At 37.5% G+C, this 26231-nt stretch overlaps 1 protein-coding gene across 1 annotated transcript in view; it reads right to left on the reverse strand.

Moving 5' to 3' along the window:
* The window catches only part of LOC150081967 (N-acetylated-alpha-linked acidic dipeptidase 2-like), a 214086-nt gene that overhangs the window by 48242 nt on the left and 139613 nt on the right, over window positions 1-26231 (reverse strand). The window contains exon 14 of the mRNA XM_090380384.1: window positions 14709-14967. Within this exon, the coding sequence (XP_090236510.1) occupies window positions 14709-14967 (259 nt within the window). The remainder of the gene's footprint in view (window positions 1-14708; window positions 14968-26231) is intronic.

The following is a 26231-nucleotide window of genomic DNA, read 5'->3' on the forward strand; positions in this document are numbered from 1 at the left end:
TGACATCTTTTGAAAGTGGATAAGCTTGCAGCAAATGAAGTTCACTTTCAATAAGATTAGATTGTTAAATAATTTATTATACTGTCACTGAGCTGAATACAGTGTGATTTAGCATTAGCAGAGGCATATGATGCAAGAAAGCAAGCTTATTCAGCATCAGCCAAAAAAAAACAAAAAAAAAAAAAACACACCACTCTCATTTCACCCCTCCGTTCGCTCGAAATACCTGTCCATTTGAGCCTTAAATTTGTTTAGGCTATCAACTTCAACAACAAGTGATGGAAGTCGGTTCCACCAACCAACCACCCGCTGGCCAAAGGCAAATTGCCGCACATCTATCTGACATCCGTCCTTCCTCAATTTGAATTTATGCCCTCTGAGCTGATTATTCTGAGCAAGATGAAGAATCCCATTAGCATTAGCATTAGTAGAGGCATATGATGCAAGAAAGCAAGCTTATTCAGCATCTGCCAAAAAAAAAAAAAAAAAAAAAAACCCTCTCCCATTTCACCCCTCCGTTCGTTCGAAATACCTGTCCAGTTGAGCTTTAAATTTGAAATTTGTTTAGGCTATCAACTTCAACAACAAGTGATGGAAGTCGGTTCCACCAACCAACCACCCGCTGGCCAAAGGCAAATTTCCGCACATCTATCCGACATCCGTCCTTCCTCAATTTGAATTTATGCCCTCTGAGGTGATTATTCTGAGAAAGATGAAGAATCCCATTGGCATTGAGCATGCTCAAACCATTCAAAGCCTTATACACCTCTATCAGATCACCTCGCCGGTGCCTAGTCTCCAGACTCTGTAATTTGCAAAATTTAAGCCTTTCTTCGTAAGAGCAACCCTTTGTTCCATTTACTAATCTTATTGCCCTTCTCTGTACCCGTTCCAGCAGCTCTACATCCTTCTTGAAATGAGGCCTCCAGACCTGTATACAGTACTCAAGATGTGGCCTAACCATTGCCTTATACAAGGGAATAATCACCTCCTTATCCCTGCTAGAAAAATTCCTGTATATCATTGACAAGACACCATGAGCTACTCTTGCAGCTCGTCTGCACTGCTCAGAGAACTTCATATCTGCCTGAAAAATTACCCCCAGGTCCTTTTCATTCTCCACCACTGCCAGTGTAGTACCGCAGAGTTGATACATTGCTCTGGGGTTACTGTTACCCATATGTAGTACTTTACATTTGTCAATGTTAAACTTCATTTGCCACCTCTCAGCCCATCTGCTCAACCTTTCCAGATCCTGTTGCAGCAGCATAGCGTCAGTAGTGTCTTAACGACCCTGCCAACCTTTGTATCATCTGCAAACTTAGACATTAAACTTGATATCCCATCATCAATATCATTCATAAACACCGAAAACAACAATGGACCCAACACTGAACCTTGAGAAACTCCACTAATAACATTAGTCCACGTTGAGCAGTGTCCATTGATTACCACTCTCTGTCTTCTGCCACTCAACCATCCCCTTATCCATAGCAGCAATTTGCCTCCAATGCCACACTGCTCCAATTTGTGCAGCAGTCTTCCATGTGCAACAGTATCAAAAGCCTTTCTAAGATCCAAATATATAATATCAAAGTTATTCCCTGCATCCAGTTCTTTTGTGACTACATCATAGTATCCAATCAAATTGGTCAGGAAAGACCTGCCCTTAACAAAACCATGCTGCGTCTGAGCTATAACTAAATTCTTGTCTAGATGATCCTGCAGTGCTTCTTTAACCAGTGCCTCCATTAATTTACCTGGAACAGAAGTTAAACTAACAGGTCTATAATTACTTGTGTCAGCCTTTGATCCTCCTTTGTGAATTGGGGTTACATTTGCACATCTCCAGTCTATGGGTACCTCCCCTGAGTCCAAAGAAGCTCTCATAATTATGGCTAGGGGTTTGCATACTTCCTTTGCTGCCTCCTTTAATATAACTGGATAGATCCCATCCACCCCAGGTGCCTTTTTTATGTTTATCCTCAACAATCTCTCCTCCACTTTCCTCTCAGTTATTACAAAATCATCCAGCTCACTGCCAATGTTTACTTTACCTACATCATTCTCCTTCCTGAATAACTCCTCATGCGTGAATGTAGATGCAAAATACTCGTTTAGATTGTTAGCCACCTGAGCAGGATTCTCAACTGTTGAACCATCAATATCCAGTGGACCAATCTGATTCATCCCTTTCCTTCTCGAGTTCAAGTATGTAAAGAACTCCTTCCTGTTTTTCTTTGCATCCTTTGCCAAGGATTTTTCGTAGTCTGCCTTTGCCTGCCTAATCTCCTTTGTGACTTGGTTACAGACCAACTTATATCTATCATAGGCTTCCATGTCACCCATTAATTTGTATGTATCCCATGCATTTTTCTTCTCTGCCACATGTCTCATTAGTCCATCTGACATCCATTTAGGCCTAAACCTTGAACAATATTTCTTAGTTGGTATGTAAAGCCTGGTAGCCACCAAGATTAGTTCCTTGAATGCTTCCCATTTTGAGTTTGCTGTTGGTAACATCATCAGTTGGTCCCACTGTATAGAATTTAAATACTGTCTCAGACCATCATAGTCGCCTTTACGAAAACAAAAACCCTTCCCTTTACCTCCGATGGTAGTTACCTCCTTGAGTAAATCCCACTTCAACACACTGTGATCACTGCCACCTAGTGGTTCATTTATCTGCAGGTTCTTAATGCATGAAGAATCACTACTGATAATCAGATCAAGAGTATTGCTCCCTCTTGTTGCCTCACGAACATGCTGATGTAGAAAACAATCATCCAATAAATCCACAAAAGCCTTGCTAGTGTGCGAGTGACCAACCCACAAATTCCAGTCAATATCTGGGAAATTAAAATCCCCCATTATAAGACTCTCTGATTTACTGGCCCACTCTATTTCCCTGTACAATATATTATTATACTCATCAGAGTCATTAGGCCTATAGCACACTCCTACTCTCAATTTTGATTTCCCTATGCTTATGTCACACCAAACTGACTCGACACTGCCCTGTCCATCGATGTCAACTGGCTTCACTTCCTTTGACTTTATGTGTTTCTTAATTAATAGCATAACCCCTCCTCCCCTCCTGTCCTGTCTATCCTTTCTATATACATTGTATTCCCCAAATTCCAGTTCCGCATTACTTATATCTGTGTGACACCACGTCTCTGATATCCCAACAATATCTGCCTTTGATGTTTTGAGCAATACCTCAAATTCATCAAATTTATTTACCAAACTCCTAGCATTGGTGTACACGCAGGTATACATGCACCTGTTTCTATTCTTAGCTACCCTAACACAACCCATGTGTTTACTTGTAACGCAATGACTACCAGCAGTCTCTGAAATATCCTGCATCTTGTTTTTCAGACTTCTGCTCATTTGAATAGAAGCAGTGCAAGAATCACTTCCACCTCTGCCAGTGGCTACTGTTAATCTATTAGTCCTTGTATCCCCCCCAACTAGCAGTTTTCCGACCCACCTAACACTGCCTCGACAGCATCAGCAAAAATTCTTGCACCCTTTCTATTTAAGTGTATCCCATCCCTGTAGAAGCAATCTCTCCTGTTAACAAGTACAGTCCAGGCTGAAAAAAATTCTACCCCTTGAGCCTTGCACAATCCCTCCAGGGCCGAATTGATCGACAAGGCTCTCATCATATACTCCCTCCTATCGTGTCTGGGCAGAATTGCAGACACTTTCAAGTTCAACCCTAATTCACGGCTTTTTTTCAACAGTGATCTGTACTTGCTAAGTAATTCCGCCGGTCTCCTACTCTTAATATCATTAGTGCCAACGTGTACAACTATATCACCTTTTGTGCCCTTAAAAGATGATATCTGCTCTACAACGTCATCAACCTTTGCCCCTGGCAGACATACCCTGGTCCTATTCCACCTATCCTTTTTACAAAGCATGTTCCCCGTTTCCCTGACAATAGAGTCACCAACAACTACTAGTTCCTGTGGGACCAGCGCATTCTGCCTAGGGGGCTTCCCCTGTGTTGCCTGATGACCAAGTGCAAGCTCTGGCGTTGATGTGGGCAGCTGAGATACAGTGTGATTTAGCATTAGCAGAGGCATATGATGCAAGAAAGCAAGCTTATTCAGCATCAGCCAAAAAAAAAAAAAAAAAAAAAAAAAAAAACACACCACTCTCATTTCACCCCTCCGTTCGCTCGAAATACCTGTCCATTTGAGCCTTAAATTTGTTTAGGCTATCAACTTCAACAACAAGTGATGGAAGTCGGTTCCACCAACCAACCACCTGCTGGCCAAAGGCAAATTGCCGCACATCTATCCGACATCCGTCCTTCCTCAATTTGAATTTATGCCCTCTGAGCTGATTATTCTGAGCAAGATGAAGAATCCCATTGGCATTGAGCATGCTCAAACCATTCAAAGCCTTATACACCTCTATCAGATCACCTCGCCGGTGCCTAGTCTCCAGACTCTGTAATTTGCAAAACTTAAGCCTTTCTTCGTAAGAGCAACCCTTTGTTCCATTCACTAATCTTGTTGCCCTTCTCTGTACCCGTTCCAGCAGCTCTACATCCTTCTTGAAATGAGGCCTCCAGACCTGTATACAGTACTCAAGATGTGGCCTAACCATTACCTTATACAAGGGAATAATCACCTCCTTATCCCTGCTAGAAAAATTCCTGTATATCATTGACAAGACACCATGAGCTACTCTTGCAGCTCGTCTGCACTGCTCAGAGGACTTCATATCTGCCTGCACAATTATCCCCAGGTCTTTTTCATTCTCTACCACTGTCAGTGTAGTACCGCAGAGTTGATACGTTGCTCTGGGGTTACTGTTTCCCAGTACTTTACATTTGTCAATGTTAAACTTCATTTGCCACCTCTTAGCCCATCTGTTCAACCTTTCCAGATCCTGTTGCAGCAGCATAGCGTCAGTGGTGTCCTTAACAACCCTGCCAACCTTTGTATCATTTGCAAATCTGGACATTAAACTTGATATCCCATCATCAATATCATTCATAAACACCGAAAACAACAACGGACCCAACACTGAACCCCGAGGAACTCCACTAATAACATTAGTCCACATTGAGCAGTGTCCATTGATTACCACTCTCTGTCTTCTGCCACTCAACCATCCCCTTATCCATAGCAGCAATTTGCCTCCAATGCCACACTGCTCCAATTTGTGCAGCAGTCTTCCATGTGCAACAGTATCAAAAGCCTTTCTAAGATCCAAATATATAATATCAAAGTTATTCCCTGCATCCAGTTCTTTTGTGACTACATCATGGCGCCTCCGTAGCCAGGTGGGAAGGAGCAGCAGTGCGTAGCACACGCTTCTTGATTAGACCGGGGTTCGAGCCCGTCACCACCAAATACGGAGGATGCGGAAAGGTCAAGGAATGACCACCGCATATCCCGGAGCAATATAGCCTTAGTTGCTAATGCTCCTAAAAACCAAAATAACAACAACAAATAACAACAACGACTACATCATAGTATCCAATCATATTGGTTAGGCAAGACCTGCCCTTAACAAAACCATGCTACGTCTGAGCTATAACTGAATTCTTGTCTAGATGATCCTGCAGTGCTTCTTTAACCAGTGCCTCCATTAATTTACCTGGAACAGAAGTTAAACTAACAGGTCTATATTTCTTCCAGGTGATAAAAAAATTGCTTTCTCCTTGTTATAAAGCTCTGCATAAATACCTCTCAACACTTGCATTTCCAAGAATTAATAATCTTTTTAATTAGTTTAAACATGAAGATCTGAAATTTTAAAATTGCATGTTTCTGACACATGCTCCTGAGATGATCAGAATGCCGATAAAATCTTGCTATGAGTTACTGAACACAAAAGCAAAATTAAAACAAATTTATTTATAAAAAAATAAACATATATAAAATACTAAAAATCAATTATAGCAGTGGATCTGAAAACAGTATCATATATAATTAAATCACAAAAATAAAGCAGCTTTCAAAGCTAAATACTTCTTTATCTGAATACGTCTAAAGTAAGACGTATGTCGAAATGTGGCTCTACCGAAGAATGCTGAAAATTCCGTGGACAGCCAAGATAACCAATGCACAGGTCCTGCAGGACATGCACACGGAACGGGACCTGCTCAAAACCATCATCAGCAGGAAATGCAAATACCTAGGTCACATCGCTAGGAACCAACAAAAATATCACCTACTACCACTCATCCTGGAGGGAAAGATCGAAGGCAAGAAACGCCCAGGCACACCGAAAATGGCATGGCTAGATAACATCAACACCTGGCTTCACATGACAACAGCACAAATTCTACACGCAGCGCTAGACAGAGAACAATATCAAAACGAAGTCGCAAACGCCATTCGGCAGCATTAAAGAAGAAGATGTCATTTTACAAAACCTACATGTGGACATGTGTTTTTGTAATGGGCGGCACCTAGAACGTCAGTTCAACTCCGCCTCGTATCTCTGTGAAGAACAGTACCACTGTAGAAGGGCCAGAAATAAGTAGTGTATGTTTGTGTGTATTATGTGTGTGGTCTGTTGTTGTGTCTGACCGCTTGGCTACCCAGAATCATCAGTCACCTGGACAGATGATTCTGGGTACTCGTCCACACCACGGGAAGGTGGGCCAGTCTCAATGGAGCTCGCACTGTCTCAATTCGAGACTCTGACCCACCTGATGTTGGCAAAAGATGGGCCAGATTCCTCTGGGGGCCCACTCCAGAGGAAAAAAAAAAAAAAAAAAGGATTTCCCGTGGTGTTAAAAAAAAAAAAAATAAATAAATAAATAAATAAATAAAATAAAATAAATAATAATAATAATAATAAACAAATAAATAAAAAGTAAATAAATAAATAAAAAAAAATAAATGAATAAAAAATAAATTAAATAAATAAAATTAAATAAAATTAAAAAATAAAATAAAATTAAATTAAATTAAAATTTAAATTAAAAAATAAATAAATGAATAAAAAATAAATTAAATAAATAAATTTAAATTAAATTAAAATTTAAATTTAAAAAAAAAATAAATAATAAATAAATAAAAATTGGGAATGTTGCTCCCTATTGAGTAGCTTCACCAGACAAAGGAGTAGAATTATTCGTAGACGTATAACTAATTCTTCTTCTTGTGAAAACATCGGATGCAAACTGCTGAAGAGCAACATAAGAATTCTTGTCTCCCACCAGCAAAGTTTCATGCCCATGAGAGAGTGTAGAAACTGACGAACGAAGAACATCTCTAAAGTCATTATACAGCAGACATTCAAATAAAATGTGGCTCCAATTTTCATTTTCCCCGCATTGACAAGCTTCCGTCCTAGAAAGACCAAAACGACAGTTTTTCGTTAAGAGATCCATGTCCCGTTAAGAGGAAGGATGTATATAAGTCCAAAGAGAACCAGACAGGTTTCTGCTTTACACAAAAGGTCACCTCAGGGAAAAAAGTCCTAGTAACAGATCCGACAGATGACGTATCCCAGCGTGTCTGCCATAGATTTATCATTTCATTCCACAAACGATTACGTTCTTGCTTAATATCTGAATTAATATTCAGAACCAAACCCATAAATTCAGTTGATAGTTGGTTTTTTAACCTATAACAAAGACCTCTGTAAGCTACGTAAAGGTCCAATGGCAATACACCTGCAAGAACCTGCAGTGCAGAAGTTGAAACAGTACGACAAGCTCTTAACATACATAATAATATTGTGCGTTGCATAGTAGCCAACTTCAATCGAAATTTAACAGTTCTAAGCCTGTGAAACCATACACCTGCCGCATAAGTAGCCATAGGAAGGAATACGGCATTATAATAAATTCTCATGGTACGTCTAGAAAGTCCCCAGTCTGAATGAGAAATTTTTACAATAGCACCAGTGAATCTTCTGATCTTTGTTGTTACATTATTTAAATGAGAGACAAAATTAAGCTTTGAGTCGATTGTAATCCCAAGTAATTTAGTTTCAGAGACAAGTGGAATCCTGTTATTATTAATCTTCACTAAAGGGGGTCGTTGAGGGTTTAAATGTGATCCAAAGATCATCATTTTAGTCTTGGACGAACTTATTGTCAATTTATTATCCACTGTCTATTGGAATAAATTTTGTAAGACATCATTGGCATTACTTTCGATAGCAGATCTAGATGAACCATGAATTAAGATAGTGAGATCGTCGGCATAAGCGATGATTTTAGTGCTACTGAAACAACGGGAAATCCAATCCTGTAATACCATATTCCATATAAGAGGCCCTAAGATAGATCCCTGGGGACATCCTCGTGAGACTTCTCTAGACACCTCCTGAAATTTAGATTTCACTAAAATGTGACGATTACTGAAATAGCTTGCGAACAGGTGGTACAGTTGCTGAGAGCATCCAGCTGATCGTAACCGTTCGAGAGCACTCTGCCACCATAGAGAATCAAATGCGCCCTCGAAATCAACAAAGGTAGCTAACGTGTACTTTGATGTTGAATTCTCAATGCTGCGAGCAAATTCAACAAGTGCATCTTCACAAGACTTCCCTACACAGAACCCGTATTGATTAGAGGACACCATATTTTTCGACTGAAGAAGATCAGTAACACGCAGAGTCATTAAACGCTCTAGCAACTTCCCAAGATTTGGCAAAAGTGCAATAGGCCTATAAGATCTAGGATTTAATGCTGGTTTATCTGGTTTTTTAATCAGTTTTAAAAGCGCAATTTTCCACATATCAGGAAAGAGACCTTCTTGGAGACATTTATTAAAAAGTAAAAGCAGTACTTGTGGACGCAATTTGAAAAATCGCAAAATAAATGTATTTTCAACCAGATCTATCCCTGGACATTTCTTAATATTAATCTTTTTAGCAACAGAGGTTAACTCATCAATGGTAAATTCTTCTGTCTGAATATTGGTGGTATAAAGCAAATTTGCAACTCGAATATTTGAATGTACAACAGAATCAGTAGTTAGATCATCCACCGGGAATAGTCTGTCAAGAATAACATTAACTGTATTTATCCAATCAGTAGTCTCCAGGAAATCTTCTTTCACAGTGCCGTATACATCTAAAGAGTGAATCTTATTACGAGCTATCTTATAAATAAGACCCCAAGGATTATCATTACCAGCACTGTGAACAAACTCCTTCCATGTTTCCCGTTTACGTGTGGCTATAGCCTTTACATAACGTTGTTTGAGTGAAATGTATTGAGAGTAAAAATAAGCTACTTCATCAGAATGCCAATCCCTACGTCGACGCTGATATTTTCGACGGGCTTGATGTACCTTTTTCCTTAAAGAAGACAATTCTGAGGTCCACCAGGAACAGATCTTTAATCTAATCTTTTTCTTGCTGGCCGATTTGTATGAGGCCTTAAGTAATGACTGGCGTAATAAGGCAGCAATTCCAGCAGCCGTAAAAGAGTGAAGAGACGAAAAGTCTTGTTCAGGGAAACCTGCAGAAATGGATGATTCAAATAATTCCCAATTTATATGATTTATAGAAAATCTGACTAAAGCTGGCTGTAGTAAAAATTGATCTCCAGGTTTAGAAAAATCAGTAACAACAAAAAATAGAACCTGATGATCACTTGTTGTCCAATCAGTAATAACCACCCAATCACGAACAATTGCTTTAAAATTAAAATTAGTTAATGTCACATCAATATTTGATTCTCCAAGAGAGCTGGAAAAGGTTGTTACTTCTTGAGGTAGGTTTATTACATTTAAGCTGTTATTAATAATGAATTCCTCCAACATATGACCACGACGATCACTTCCATTACTGAACCAAAGTGGAGATTTAGCATTTACGTCAGAAGTTATTAAGACATTCTGTGGACCCAAGAAATTTAAAGTTGTTTCTAGATAATTCAGGGATAAATTAAAATCTTCTGAGGGAGGACAATATAGAGAAATTAAATAAAAATTCAAATTGAAATATGTAACCAAAATACAAGTAGCCGTTCTATTGCATAAACCATTGATTATAGTGATATCAAGCTGACTATTTAACACCACAATACATGTTTTAAGTTCCTCAGAGACCGGTTGAATTATACGGGCAGTGAGTGGAAATCCCGTTACCTTCGGAGTATATGCAGGTTGTACTTTAACAGTATAAGGCTCTTGAATTGCAATAATATCAATAGCATTTTGCTCAGCAGACACTCGAATTTCGTCCGATACTGCTCTAGAACGCTGACCGTTAATTTGCATAATCCTAATACCAGCAAGCAAAGACACAGGAGAATCAGCAAGAACATTATTATCTCCAATAACAGCTCCATCTCCGGGAATAAAACTTGTATTGGTATTATTATAACTATTATTCATTGGCGGTCCTTAATCGTGCCGTCTGTAATGCCCGTAAGTACTCGGGACACGTGCCGTCCCTAACCGAGTGCTGATATTCCTTCCTACGTCTCTTACAGTTGATACAACTAGGTGGCTCTTCCTTAAATGGACACTCATTAAATACGTGCCCACTTCGAGCACAATGTCCACAAGACGGGGACTCATGCGAACAATATTGGGTAGTATGTCCATACCCAAGACACAGATAACATTTAGTGACTATCGTATAAGGACGGTGCTTATGAGAACTCCAAGTCAAAAACAACCTGTCCAGGGAGGACACATATTTATAAATTTTAGGTGAGAAGCTAACAACCCAATGAACTAGCGATGACGACCTGGCCTGAGTAGTAAAACGAAAAACTGTTTGTTGCTTCACTTCTTCTAATGTGAAACCGTAATCTATCAAGTTCTTGTTATAAAGATTATCCACAATATCGTCCTTTGAAAGATCCTGTGGGACATCATAAATTATGACTGATGGATTACCTTTACGAGGAACGCCAGTGATCACTCCAGCTTCGGAAAACGCCGCCGTTGAAGTTAAGCAGTCCAAATCTGATTTCGTAGCTGTTTCCACAACCACTCCTCGATTGCGAACAAGTCGCAAAGATTTCACTTTTACATTCTTCAAATCATTTTTAAGAGTTGTAGTAACTACATTTTTCACATCAGAACTTGTTTTCAGGTCACTGTTATCTGAAGCTCTAATTATTAGAACATTATTAGATGATTTAATAAGATCACTAGAAGAAACACCCTTCTCAATAGTAGCCTTCACAGTATCAGCATAGGTACGCACAGGCTCTTGTGTATATAACCTATCCGTCAGGAACTCATCTGTATCTATACCTGACTTTGGTTCATCCTGTTGAATGTGTTTGCCAGAGACCACAGATAAAGTTTGTAACACTGTTTGTAGCAATTGGGCTCTTTTATCAATTTCCTCATTAATGGCTTTTAATCTCTCATTTTCTATCAATAGTGCAATTGTTACAGTCTCCAAATTACACCATTTATCCATAATGATATCCCCATTTTTTTTAGTCACCTTATTAGTCTCTCCGAAAAGAAAACTTGTGATATCTTTTCGCATTTTAGAAATGACCGCATATACAGAGGACGCATCTTGAATATTATCACACTCATCAGTTATTGTACTCGCATAATTTTCACATTCATCAGTCATTGTACTTGAATCTGTATTCAAAATAGGGGTGGGAATAGACCCAATCCCCCCCACTTCAAATAACTCACCACCTGTGCTCTGCTCTCGTACTAACTGAGCCGCGGGTCTTAACTGCTCGTGACCAATACTTTTGGAATATACAAACTCACCTAACCTTCGTATATCGCCATGAGATTGAGGAATTTTAGGTGGGAGCAGGGGTGAAGTATCCTCTCCCTCCCCGCTGGATCTATCTAAAGATCGTTTACCATTAGGATTTCTATCTTCCATAATTCTTTGATATCAAAAACTCACAAATAGATTAATATTAGTAGTATTAAATAAGCAACTTCCAAATATATTAGTAAAAACAACAACAGTATTTCAATAATTCTAACTTCTAAATCCTGTGTTCTTGAACAATTCCTTTTAGGTTCAACGCAAAAAAGGAAAACTAATTTACGTTTCCCTCCAAAACTAGATCCGCCGACGACGATCTTTACCACATAGCAGCCATATTGGCTCTGCCGATGTGGTAAACCACACTCACTTAATCAAATAGCTGTCTTTGTATCACAAAGCTAAGTAATATTTCACCTTGAAACTGTTAATAACACCTAAAGAAATACTTCCACAGTCAGATCACAATAAACCTAAGATACGATCGACAATGCTGGAGCTAGTAGCAAAACAACCACATGCTCACAATACTCTCGACCGAATCCCCTACAAAACCTGCAGACAAATATATGTGGATCAGGTTATAAAATGTCATGTTTACCAGGAAAGGAGCATAGAAAAAAAAAAACAAGTTAGCTAATGTATGCAGTGCATTACATTTAAATTAGTTTTCTTAAATTAAATTAATATTATTTCTTAAATAATATTAATTCTTAAATGTTTTTTCTCTTTTTTTTGTGATTAATAGAAGTTAAAAGTAAATAAATAACTATATTGTTACCAATTAATTACTAACTGATTAACTCATAATATATAAAAGTAATTGTTTTCACTTCAATGACATACCTCCCAACATAATATTCATTCCACATTTTATAATACTTTATAATCATAGCATGTGAAATGCAACATGCACTTCCTATAGTCACTCTTTCATTATGTACTTTACTTATTACTTCCTGGATTTTAGTAACAATTGAAATAGTATAATATGTATTTAAAGTGTTTCCTGTGATTAAAATAATATGGAAATAGTAATAATTCATGTTAAATATGTATTTAGTAAACTGATAACAAAAAAGAGAAATAGCAATGACTTTTATGTGTGAACTGTGAACATTTCATTTCTATACATCCACCATATTTCCCATTTATTCTTCCAATCAGCATATGGCAATAAACATAATATCCAATGCTTCAGCTGCAATATACAATATATGGATAGCTTTATGTACTTGCGCACGCGTGCGCACACACGCACTCTCTCTCTCTCTCTCTCTCTCTCTCTAACTTTTAGAACACAGCCCAGTTCTAAAAGTTAAAGGTAATGGCTGTTATGTATTTAAATGGAAGTTTTATTTCGATATGCCCTTGGCTGCTCACTTAGGCAAAACACATTATTAACAATTTGGCATACATTCACTAAGAGAGATGACCGACCAGCTGAGAAACCAGTTAAGGCTGTATAAAGCCTTGAATGGTTTGTGCATGCTCAATGCTGATGGGATTCTTCCTCTTGCTCAGAATAATCACCTGAGAGGGCATAAATTCAAACTGAGGAAAGACAGTTGTAGGATTGATGTGCGGAAGTTTGCCTTTAGCCAGTGGGTAGTTGATTGGTGGAACAGACTTCCATCTTTTGTTGTGGAAGTTGATAGCCTAAATAAATTTAAGGCTGAGCTGGACAGGTATTTGGAACAAACAGAGGGGTGAAATGGAAGCAGTTTTTTTTTTTTTTTGGCTGATGCTGCATAAGCTTGCTTTCTTGCATCGTATGCCTCTACTAATGCTAATGCTGAAATAGCTGTCCTGGAAGTGTCTTAGACTTTTAAAGGTGTAGCAGAGTTCCCTTTTTAAGGTGATATTATACAATTTAAAAAGATATTAGCAACTTAGGCAGACCCATGGATAATACTACAGTATTAGTCTTGGGCAGCAGGATGATCAACAGATAATATCTCCGCATCAGTGCTCAATACATGAATGCAATGAAATTTTTTCTAATGATCAAGCCATCTGTACTTTCTGCACCATCAATCCTTTAATGTAAGGCCAAGACCTTTTCTTCGATGTTTCTGTGTCAACTGATTGAGTTCTGTGTTGTTTTCCTTGCATAAACTACAGCCATAATGCATTATCTACTATCTAATTTTGTTTTCTTGAGTGTATTATCAGGGCTAGCCCCAAAATTCTTGAACAAGAATTACTTGCAGGACCCTGGGGTCCTGTGCAAAAATAAATATGGGAAATTTTTGTAATAGTGATTTAAAAATTTTTTTTTTTCAAATTTTACGGCTCTTGGAGAGACGTTAATGTGGGTAACTAGACATTAAGATGGCAGTAGGCTGGTTGATAGAAATGCAGAAAAGACTTGGATGATATTATTATTTAGACCATCAGAGTGTGGGGCTCTGTTCGACAGAACCGGTTGAACATGCTTGTGGCCGGTGCTGACATTATCTACTATCTCTAATTTTGTTTTTTTGAAAACAAGGATCATTAAGTTCTCCCTTAATGACCCTTGTGAAACAGCCTGAATGCAAAATCCTAGATTTTTTTATGATTTTTCCAGTCCACACCTAATTCAATAGCAATTTTTTTTTTTTTTAAAGATGAATTCTTTATGGAGTTTTCCTAGAGCATCCAACTCGGTTTTCACAGAAATCACAGATCTCTTCCTTTTCATATTTCATTAATTTATCTATCAGTTTGTTCCAAATTGTGTTTTCACAGTTTGGAACAAACATACAAATGGCCTTTTGGGAAGCAATACAACTCAACACATGGGTGTGGTGTACTACACCAGCTGCAAGCATACTCAAACCAGTGCCCACAGCACACTGCTGCATGCCTTGGGCATCAAAGAATATGTTCTAAAGAAAGAGAGGGGCAGTGCTAGTTAATCTGAAGAATCAGTTAACAGGGCTTTCTCTGTACCTATTATACCTATAAACATTTCAATGTAAAAGATTATAATTATAAATAACAGAGTACTCATTTACCTAAAGTTATATTGAGATCTAGAAGCTTTTCTTTTGTAGGAGATTCAAGAATGACATCTAAGGAATGTTGCATTTGTGATGCCATAGCAGTGAGATTATAAGGCAGTAAGTCTACATTGGCAAGGTCATTAACTAATAGTCCTGAAAGCTGAGCACAAGAGCGATGGAATGCAAAGCCAGGATCAATGAACTTGTCCACAATATCAAATGTCTCATATGCTGTATGGTAAGATGGGTATGTGCTAACATTATACCGATTCTGTAAGAGTGAAAATATTTACCTTTTGATTAATCCATCATCTTAATTACACTTCCAACTATCAATACAAATTTCAAACTAACTTTTATTTTATGAGAAACAATAAACATTCTTAAACAAACATACATACAGTTATAGATAGAAAGAAAAACATATAGATACATCAAATACTATATAATACATACTAGTTCAGCTTTTGTCTCATTTCAAAAGATTAATCTGATTTTTCACTTATCACTAAACATATTTCATTAAAATGATATTGAAAATTAATCATCATACTGCAGCTAATCTTCTTTTTTTTTGGTAAACATAACTTAACGTGCTAATCACCACAAGACAGCATTTTTTTCTCATTTTTTAAGCATTAGGCAGTATAACACAACATATATGTTGTATTACACTGCTTAATGCTTAAAACTACCAACACAGTTCACTTTACTCTTCAAGCAGCACAACTCTTAAAGAATATTCAGCATATTCTTTTTATTTAATTTAATGTAAAATTAATCTAGATGACCAGGCATGCCCATATATGATAATGTGGCCTAAAAAAATACACATTTTCTCTTTGATCCTGCATGGGAAAATATTTATATAATTTCATAGCTTTCATACATTGCAATAATTCATTACCTGTGATTTATTACAAGGTTTTTCGTAAATTCCAGGAAATTCTCAAAATTTCTGGGTTACAAACAAACTAGAACTAATACTACTAATGTCTTAAGGTTTTCTCTTGAGGTGGCACTTACCCCATTATTACACATATCAATAGTGGGATCCCAGGCGGTATAGCTAATGATAACACAAATAGAGAAAGAACTTCCAATGACATGGCAACATTGTTGGCAACCAACAATGACAAGGCAACATTGTTGGAAACCAACAATGCTGACACATTAAAACAAAATATAGTTTTCTAAAGTGGGACAAACACATTTCATATCATTATCAAAGGGATAGCATGAGTTCATACCCATGCTGTCCCTTTGCCATAACAAAACCATGGATTCCAAGACGCGCTAATTTTGTATAAGTACAGGATTATCAACAATCAGATTATAGAAACAATGACTAGTAACCAAACATACGGAAAATTATTTACTATTCTTCAGTTGTTTCAGTACTTTTTGATACCTCATCAGTGAGAAACTAGGCTTTGATAAAAAGACCAAGTTCAATAAACTACCTCTATTTTATCTGACTGGGTGCAACCATTATTAATACAGGAAATAGGTAACTGAAATTTTCATGATATTCAGATCAGATGGGGAGATTAAATCGCTTCAGTTTGCTGAGTATCAATTTAACTCAGTGTATTTGTGTAAATTAATGTTTCATTGTTTTTTTAACCCCCCCCCCAAGTCTGAATATCATGAAAATTTCAGTTACCTAGTTCCCATATTAATAATGGTTGCATCCAGTCTGATAAAATAGAAGTAGCTTATTCAACTTCGTTTTTCTGTCAAAGCCATCTTCCTCACTGGCGGTGACTGTCTGGAGACTGGCTTTTCATGTCTGCTTTGTATGTCTTGGTTCTACAGCCTGATAATCTCATTTCTACAGCCTCATGATCCTATACTTATATATAAAATTGTCCAGCATTAGGTATGAACTTGTTATAAGTTTAAAAGATAACACAAAAGTGTGTATATGGGTACAGTATGAATGACATGAGTACTGAAAGTATGTGCACATATGACTATCCAGGACTTAAATAGATTGGAGAGAACTGCACATTACTTTCTCCTGTAATTTAATAGAGTCCCATGCATCTGAGATAATAAAGGGTGGACAGATACTAATAGAATTCTGGAATAATTTCATATGCAAGAGCTCAGAAATATGAAGTTTACATACAATTGACTGATAATCTAAGATAGATATATTATCAAATTTGAAACCACAAGAGAGATATTATATTATATTGAGGGAGCTGACTCTCTTTAAAAATTACAGTTGTGAATTACAGGCTCTGAAAAAGTGATAAGTGTTTGCCTTTTTATTTACCTAATTGTTATTTTATATTGTACTTTATACGTAGTCTTATAGTTATAGTTATGCTGGTTATTTTTATTTTTAATTTAGATAAAGAGTTTTTGTAGATTACTACTTAATATACGTAGTTATTTCATTCCGTTATTTCATTCGAATCTTGCAGCCATTGTTTTTGTATAGAGTAGTAGGGAATTCAAATTTTTAATTGTGGTAACTAGGTAGCTCTAACGTATAATTATATAGCGTAATACAATCACTGCATTTAGGATTCTATTAGATAGCGTAGTAAAAAAAAAAAGAAAGAAAAAAGGTAAAGTGCAGCCATTATCAACCCACTGCAGGATGGAAGCCTCCTCAACAATTCATGCTGAGGGAAATGGACCATAATCTGCCACGCTGGTCCAGTGCGGGTTGGCAGATCGACCGTATTCAGCAGTCAGGGGCTTGAACCCCGGTCTACTCAAAGAGCGTGCGCTACTGCACTCCCGCTCCTGACCACTCGGCTATGGAGGCTACAGATAGTGTAGTATTGACAATTAATTAATTAAATTTATTGATCTTATTAATTTAATTTAGATAAAGATTTAGATAATTTTAATTTAAATTATTAATTTAAAATATCATGCTCCAGAACTAGAGCAGCAAAGCAACGGGCACAAAGTGGCAGGAGTGCTGTGACTCGGGGGAAAACTGAAGGGGGGGGGCGATTCTCCAATGTATCACAGCCTAAAAAAATGTGCAAATTGTGAAATGTTTGCCGAACTCTCTGGAACAGAACATGATCTAGCCAAGGAGGATGTCTTTTAGTGTGCCAGGTGCAGAGAGTATCTAGAAATTAGGCATCAACTCAGCATCTATGAGAGCTTGAGGTGTAGGGTAAATGCCCTCGAAGAAATTAATATGAGGGCCTATCAAGCTCTCAGCTGCGCAATTCAATGCCAGAGCTCACTCCTGGGCATCAGGCAACACAGCGGCAATCTCCAAGGCAGAATGCGCTGGTCCCAAAGAAACTAGTTATTGTTGGTGACACTATTGTCAGGGAGACGGGAAATATAGTGTGTAAAAAGGATAGATGGAACAGGACCGGGGCAAAAGTTGATGAGATTGTAAAGCATATATCATCTTTTAAGGGCACAAAAGGTGATATTGTTGTACATGTTGGCACCAATGACATTAAGAGTAGGGATCTGCAGATTTACTTAACAAATACAGGTCAATGTTGCAAAAAAGTCGTGATTCAGGATTAAATTTGAATGTGTCTGCAATTCTGCCAGACACAATAGGAGCAAGTACATGATGAGAGCCTTGTCAATCAATTTGGCCCTGGAGGCAGAGGTGAAGGTGATTCTTGCACAACTTCTATTAGAATAAGTAGTGACCTGGAGCGCTGGGGGTGCTGGGGGTTTCAGGGACTGATGGCAGTCATCGTGAAACAGGGAGATATATGGGATGTGTCAGGGTAACTAGGAATAGAAATAGGTGCATGTATACCAATGCTAGAAGTATAGTAAATAAATTTGATGAATTTGAAGTGTTGGTCAAGACATCAAAGGCGGATATTGTTGGGATATCAGAGACGTGGTGTCACACTGATATAAGGAATGCAGAATTGGAATTTGGGGAGTACAATGTGTACAGAAAGGATAGACAGGATAGGAAAGGAGGTGTCATGCTGTTAATTAAGAAAAACATGAAATCAAAAGAAGTGCATCCAGTTGATATAGATGAACAGTGCACTGTTGAGTCAGTTTGGTGTGACTGACTCAACATAACCACTGCGAAAGCAAAAATAAGAGTAGGAGTGTGTTATAGGCCTAATGACTCGAATGAGTACAATGAACAATTGTACAGAGAAATAGAGTTGGTAGTAAATCAGAATGTCTTATAATGGGGGATTTTAACTTTCCAGATATTGACTGGAACTCGTGGGTTGGTCACTCACACACTAGTAAGACTTTTGTGGATTTATTGAATGATTGTTTTCTGCAGCAGCATGTTCGAGAGGCAACCAGAGAGGGTAATACTCTTGATCTGGTTATTAGCAATGATCATTCGTGTATTAAGAATTTGGAGATAAAAGGAACCACTAGGTGGCAGTGATCACAGTGTACTGATGTGGGATTTACTTAAAGATATAATTACCATCAGGGGTAAAGGAAAGGGTTTTTGCTTCTGCAAAGGTGAGTACAGTGGTCTCAGACAGTTTTTAAATTCTGTACAGTGGCATCAACTGACGATGTTACCAACAGTAAATTCTAAGTGGGAAGCATTCAAGGAATTAATTGTGGAAGCTACTAAAAGTTTCATACCTATTAAGAAATATTGTTCAAGGTTTAGGCCTAAATGGTTATCAAATGAACTAATGAGACTCGTGACAGAGAAGAAAAATGCATGGGATGCATATAAATTATCAAGCGACTCAGAAGCCTATAACAGATATAAGCTAGTCTGTGATCAGGTCACAAAGGAGGTTAGGCAGGCAAAGGCAGATTACGAGAAATCTTTGGCAAAGGATGCTAAGAAAAACAGCAAGGATTTCTTTACTTATATAAACTCTAAAAGGAAGGGGATGAATCAGATTGGTCCACTTGATATCGATGGTTCGACTGTTGATGATCCTACTCAGATAGCAAACAAACTGAATGAGTATTTTGCATCTACATTCACACATTAGGAGTTATTAAGGTTTGAAAATGGCAGAAGGTTATCAAATTGTAGCAGGGTGCTTAATGATTTTGTAATAACTGAGAGCAAAGTGGAGGAGAAATTGTTGAAGTTAAACATAAGAAAGGCACCTGGGGTAGATGGGATCTACCCAGTTATATTAAAGGAGGCGGCAAAGCAACTAAGCAAACCCTTAGCCATAATTATGAGAGCATCCTTGGACTCAGGGGAGGTCCCCCACGGATTGGAGATGTACAAATGTATCCCCAATTCACAAAGGGGGAGTGAAGGGTGACATGAGTAATTACAAACCAGTTTAACTTCTGTTCCAGGTAAAATAATGGAATCAGTGGTTAAAGATGCATTGCAGGATCATCTAGACAAGATTGCAGCAATAATTCCGACACAGCATGGGTTTGTTAAGGGAAAGTCTTGTCTGACAAATTTAATAGGATACTATGATGTGGTTACAAAGGAACAGGATGCAAAACATAATTTTGATATCATATATTTGGATTTCAGGAAAGCTTTTGACACTGTTGCGCATGGAAGGCTATTGTACAAATTGGATCAGAATGGTATTAAGGGTAAGTTGCTACAATGGATAAAAGGATGGTTGAGTGGGAGAAGACAGAGGGTGGTAATCAATGGGTGCTGTTCTTCATGGACTAATGTTATTAGTGGAGTCCCACAGGGTTCGATGTTGGGTCCACTGTTGTTTTGTATATTTATCAATGATATTGATGAGGGTATATCAGGCTTAATGTTGAAGTTTGCAGATGATACAAAGGTTGGCAGGGTTGTTAATGACAGTAATGGCAGTGTGCTACTGCAACAGGATCTAGAAAATTTGGGCAGATGGGCTAAGGAGTGGCAACTGAAGTTTAACCTTGACAAATAAAATATACTGCATATGGGTAGAAGTAACCCCAGAGAAATGTACCAACTGTGTGGTACTACACTTAAGGTGGTAAAAAATGAAAAAGACATGGGAGTAATTGTGTAGTCAGATATGAAGTTTTCTGAGCAATGCAGACAGGCTGCCAGGGCAGGTCATGGGGTTTTGTCAATGATATATAGGAATTTTTCTAGCAGGGAAAAAGGAGGTGATTATCCCTCTGTATAAGGCAATGGTAAGGCCACGCCTTGAGTACTGCTTACAGGTCTGGAGGCCTCGTTTTAGGAACGATGTAGATTTGCTTGAGTGTGTACAGAGAAGGGCAATAAGATTGGTGAGTGGAATGAATCCTCTTACCAAGAGAGGCTTAAGTTCTGCAAATTGCAGTGGCTGGAAACTAGGCACCTGCACGGTGATCTGATTGAGGTGTATAAGGTCTTGAATGGGTTGAGCACGCTGAATTCTGATGGGATCCTTCCACTTGTTCAGATTACGAACCTAAGGGGACATAAATTCAAATTAAGAAAAAACAGATGGAGAATAGATGTGCAGAAATTTGCCTTTAGCCTGCGGATGGTTAATTGCTGGAACAAACTTCCATCTGTCATTGTGGAAGTTGATAGGTTAAACAAATTTAAGGAGGAACTGGACAGGCATTTGGAGGGAATAGTGTGATTTTTTTTTTTTTTTTTATTTGGCTGATGCTGCATAAGCTCATACACTTGCTTTCTTGCAATCACATGCCACTACTACTACTACTACTACTATTATTATGTATATTATTGGAGATTAATATGTATTACCAGATTAATACAGTTAGTTGAGGCTGGTCACTCAGGGGCATCCACGCTTAGTGAGCACCCCATATCCCTTGATCATGGTTTCAAATTTATTATCTCCTTCTTAGATTATAAGTCCAATTTCTATAAACTTATTTTTGAGACCTTGCATATGAAATTATTCTGGAATTCTATTAATGTCCTTTGGCTTTTTATTATCTCAAATGCATGGGACTGTATTAAATTACAGGAGAAAGTAATTCACAGTTCTCACCACCCTGCTCTGTTTACTGTAGTTAAGTCCTGAATGGCCATATGTTGCTTGCTTTTTAGAAATCATGTCATTCATACTATCTCTTTGATAATGAGATGAAAAGTGTTTGTCCCATATCTGGGAAGTATTTTTAGTTTTAATGTGTGCACCATTACTGTTTGACATGTGCCATCTGAAGTCTTTTCCATACTTGTATTGTTATTGACAATATTGGTGCTGAGATCCCATTGTTTGTATGCATAATAACAGGATAAGCATGGCCTAGATTCTCTTGAGATTTTTGCCATGGCACACCTCATACCAATAATTAGCTTATTTGCAACTCAGATGATTAGAAAAGCTCTTGGAATTTACAGAAGACCTTGGAAAAAAAAAATCACAGGTACAAATTAATTTAACTTTTAACCAAGGTTTTGAACCTTTTGGTTTGTTTTTTTAATTAATAAGCACATATATTGCATATCTCTCACCAGACTTTTCTTCTGGAATAAGAAATTTAATACAGTCGATTCCAGTTATTTGGGACACATCAGGACTAGTGCATTTTAGTCCAATTAAGCGGCTGCCCCAATTATCTGAAGTTTCTTGTAAATAGTTAAAAATACAAGGGACCCCCGCTTTACAATTGGTTCACTGTATGATCAAATCATGTTACGATGGACTCACCACAGTAAAGTACCATTCACTATATGATGTGTAGTAAGCACCGGTCATTGTGATCACGTTTGTGAATTGAATTTTAATTCTATTAAACAGCGATTCTAATTAGCGAAAATAGAAGGAATATTATCCACAGGCTATAAAAGTAAAGATCTACTAAACACAAATTTACCCTTTATTACCTTACCAATTAAAAAATTAAATGCTACGTGAAAATCGGAAGAATATACATGATAATCGGAATAATTAATATGTACATACTAACTAGTTGACATTTCTGTTCACTGACATTTGTAGCTGTGGTTAAAATTTAAAACAGTAAAAAGATAAGCAATCAATAACAAAGAACACGGCGCACACAAATTGCAAGTAACCCAATATGTACAAGTGAGAACGGAGTAACAAGTTACGAAACTTTAAAAATAGGAATGAAGAGAAGATTATGAAAATTAATTTTTTTTATACAATTGAAGATGTCATGGAAGTGTAAACACATTTCACCATAATAAACCACAGAATTCCAGATGTCAGTATTATAGCAAATTCAATAAGATCGAGTTTACTATCCGTTTATGATAGATTGCACTAGCAGAAAAGAAAAGCAATAAACAAGTGCCTGCTAATTGTTATTATTGTTTTATGGTTGTGACCTCCAGATATCCGACCGAACCACGTAGTACAGTCAGAGACAATCATAGGGTAATCTCCAGTGCTGCGGTCTCCTGCCCCGATTAAACAGCATGTTGTCCCAATTAAGCGAAGTAAACCCTGGCTATTTGCTCGATTGGGTTCTGTTTTTTAAGATTTTCCCCAAATAAACAGCTGCCCCAATTAACCGGTGGCCCAAATAACCGGAATCCACTGTATATATAAACTTTTTTAAAATTCTTATTATTAACAGTAAGTTTCAAATGCCATCTTAAAAAAAGAAAGTAAAATTACATTTCATTATTCACATTTTATTTTAAGATTTCTTCTTCCAGTCACACAGCTCCCTGAGGAGCTGTTGTGTCCACCAACAAATTCCTCCAACTGCATTGATAATGTGCTCTACAAGCTGCATTGCAAAGTGTCATGCCCAGAAGTTCACTGATCCCATCCTTCCACCTAGTTGCAGGTCTTTCTCTGCACCCCTTCCCCTCGATTTTTCCTTCCATTATATTCTTCAACAGAAAGTTTTCCCTTCTTACTATATGACCAAAAAACTTGAGTTTTCTTTTGTTGATGCTATGAAGAAGATTTCAGACCTACCAATTTTATTCAATACCCACTCATTTGTCATTCGATCCAATAAGAAATATGCAGCATTCTCCTGTAACACCACATTTCAAATGCCTCAAGTTTCTTCCTGTCAACTCTTTTCAGATTCCATCCTTCACATCCATAAGTGGCAACTGGAAAAATTAACGAATCAATGATTCTCAGTTTCATCTTTAGGGGCAGATCTTGATCTCTCCATAATTTTGTCAGATCAGTGACCAACGTTTTAACAATTGCCTGTTGTCTCTTTGCATCATTTCAGCAGTCACTATTTTTATTTATTCTTGACCCTAAGTAATCAAATTCATCAACTTCTTTGATATCTTGCCCATTAACCTTCACTTTACTGGAACCGAGATTATGACCAAATCACTATAATTTTAGTTTTACACACATTCAGAAACAATCCTTTTTTCTTATTTGCTTCACATACTCTCCTCAGAGTTTCTTTAAGATGATACTTAGAAATGCAAATTAGCACAGTATCATCTGCAAAATGAAGGTTGTTTATCTTTAGTCCTCCAATTTTGATGCCAGTCTCTAAATCTTCCAAAGCTTCATGCATATCTTCAGCATAAAGATTAAAAAGTGAGGTGACAAAATACAGCCCTGCCTGACACTATTACCTATTGTGAAAAAGTCCGCGTTTCTCATGTTGGTTCTCACAGTTCCTTCTGTTCCTGGTACAGTAGCTTAATCAGCTGAATTATGTGGATTGGGAAACCCATATTAGTCATCGTTTCCCATAGTTTCTCATGTTGAACACAGTGAAATGCTTTTTGCATAATCTATAAAACACAAAACGACTGGAACATTGAATTCTTTGCATTTTTCAATGATCAATTTCAAAGAATGCAAAAATGCAAAGAATGAATTAAAATCTGATCTCTGGTTCCTCTGCCCCTTCTGAAACCTGCTTGCTCTTCTGGCATTTTTTCTTCAAGTTTTCTTGAGATTCTGTTTAATATGATTTTAAGAAGAATCTTGCTAGCATGAGAAATTAGGCTAATAGCTAAAAACTCAGCACCCTTCACACCTGTAGCTTTAATCGATTCCAGGTGACTTGCCACACATCAGTTCTCTGATGGCTTTTTCGACTTCTTCCTTCAGTGGAACTGGTTCATGATCACACTCTTGAAAAGGGGGTGGATGCTCGGGAAGAGAAAGTTGACTACAGCAGAGCCCGGTTCATTGCAGAAAGGCTGATTACAGCTGGCTTTTGCCTGGTTTCCAGAGGTCGTCATTTGTACATATGTATCTATACAAATATATATATCTATATGTATTATTCATTAGATTCACACAATTAATTTTTATATCTTCAGTCAGTGAATTTATTCATAAGGTGACACTGATTTCTTACGTTTTAAAATATTCACTCCTATATTTCAAAATTTAAATTTCTTTCATATTCCTTTATATTCATTTTAAGAATGTAAAGCTTTATTTTGGAATAAATCATCACATAATGAAGATGACAGCCATAACCTTTTATTAAAATCAAGGTTTATGCAGTTTGTACAAAGAGACAGCAATCTATCACAACAGAAGGCTTGAAGTCCACAATGTAAATCATTTCTTACTCTTAGAATCAGCAATAAAATATACAGGGTGTCTGCATAGAAATGAACCAATTTTGAAGACCTAACTTTTTAATAAGGAAGCAAAAAGAGGAATATTCACACAGATCATAGTCTCAGTACGTCTGAGTTTCGTAGGATATGTGCAAACATAACATCCATGTACATTAGGGTACGTAACATAAGTCTATGATTGTTCAATACCACAGACATTCACTATGGGTTCAATATCACAGACATTCACATTGTAACTTAGTCTATGCTACGAATGGGCACCATTCGTAGCATAGACTAAGCTACAATGGTATTCAATTTCCCTCAACACACTCTCTAACATATTAGGAGTTTTAGAGACCTCCATTGATGTGATGTACTTTTTAATCTGAACAATGTCCTGTACCTTTGTGGAGTACACTTTGCCTTTCATGTAATCCCACAGAAAAAATCCAGTGGGATAGGATCAGGTGATCTCAGTAGCCAAGGAATGGATTCATCTCTATCCATTCAGCAGTCTGACATCAAGGAAGAAGCAGACATGAGACAAGTGAGGAAGAGCCCCATCCTGCTAGAATATGAGGATGGATAGGTTTGTAATCCTCTGATTGTGGTGTCACAAAGAGCTGAATGTCGGTGATGTTGAACCATCGCAGGCATCACATTATGTACCCTCAGGTACCTGGATGTTATGTTCATATATATTACATGAAACTCAAGCATGCTGACTATTTCAATAAAAATGTATGTCTTTAATGTTGTTTCATTTCTATGTAATCGCCCTCTATATTGTGGGTGTCTGCAGTGAATGGCAATACTTCTCACTTACTGGGAATAAATTAATGGAACTCCATCAGATATTTCCCAAGTTTCTGTCATATTATATGAGGGTTATACCAAAAATATCAATGTATTTATTGGACAAACCTCTGTAGACGAGTTGCCAGGAGTGGAAGTGCAATAGCACACACTCTGAGTAGAACAGAGTTCAGCCCCAAATTGCTATATATATATATATTTTTTTTTATTGCAATCAGTGAAAAAAATCAGTGAATATGGTCAATCTGCCAACCAGCCTGGAACAGTGGGGCAGATTATGGTCCATTCCCTGAACATAACTTGCTGGGGAGGATCCATCCTGCAGTGGATGAACA

The sequence above is a fragment of the Mastigoproctus giganteus genome, chromosome 8 (genome assembly GCF_048544385.1).
Source record: "Mastigoproctus giganteus isolate SK-2022 chromosome 8, ASM4854438v1, whole genome shotgun sequence".
Classification (NCBI taxonomy): Eukaryota; Metazoa; Arthropoda; class Arachnida; order Uropygi; family Thelyphonidae; genus Mastigoproctus; species Mastigoproctus giganteus.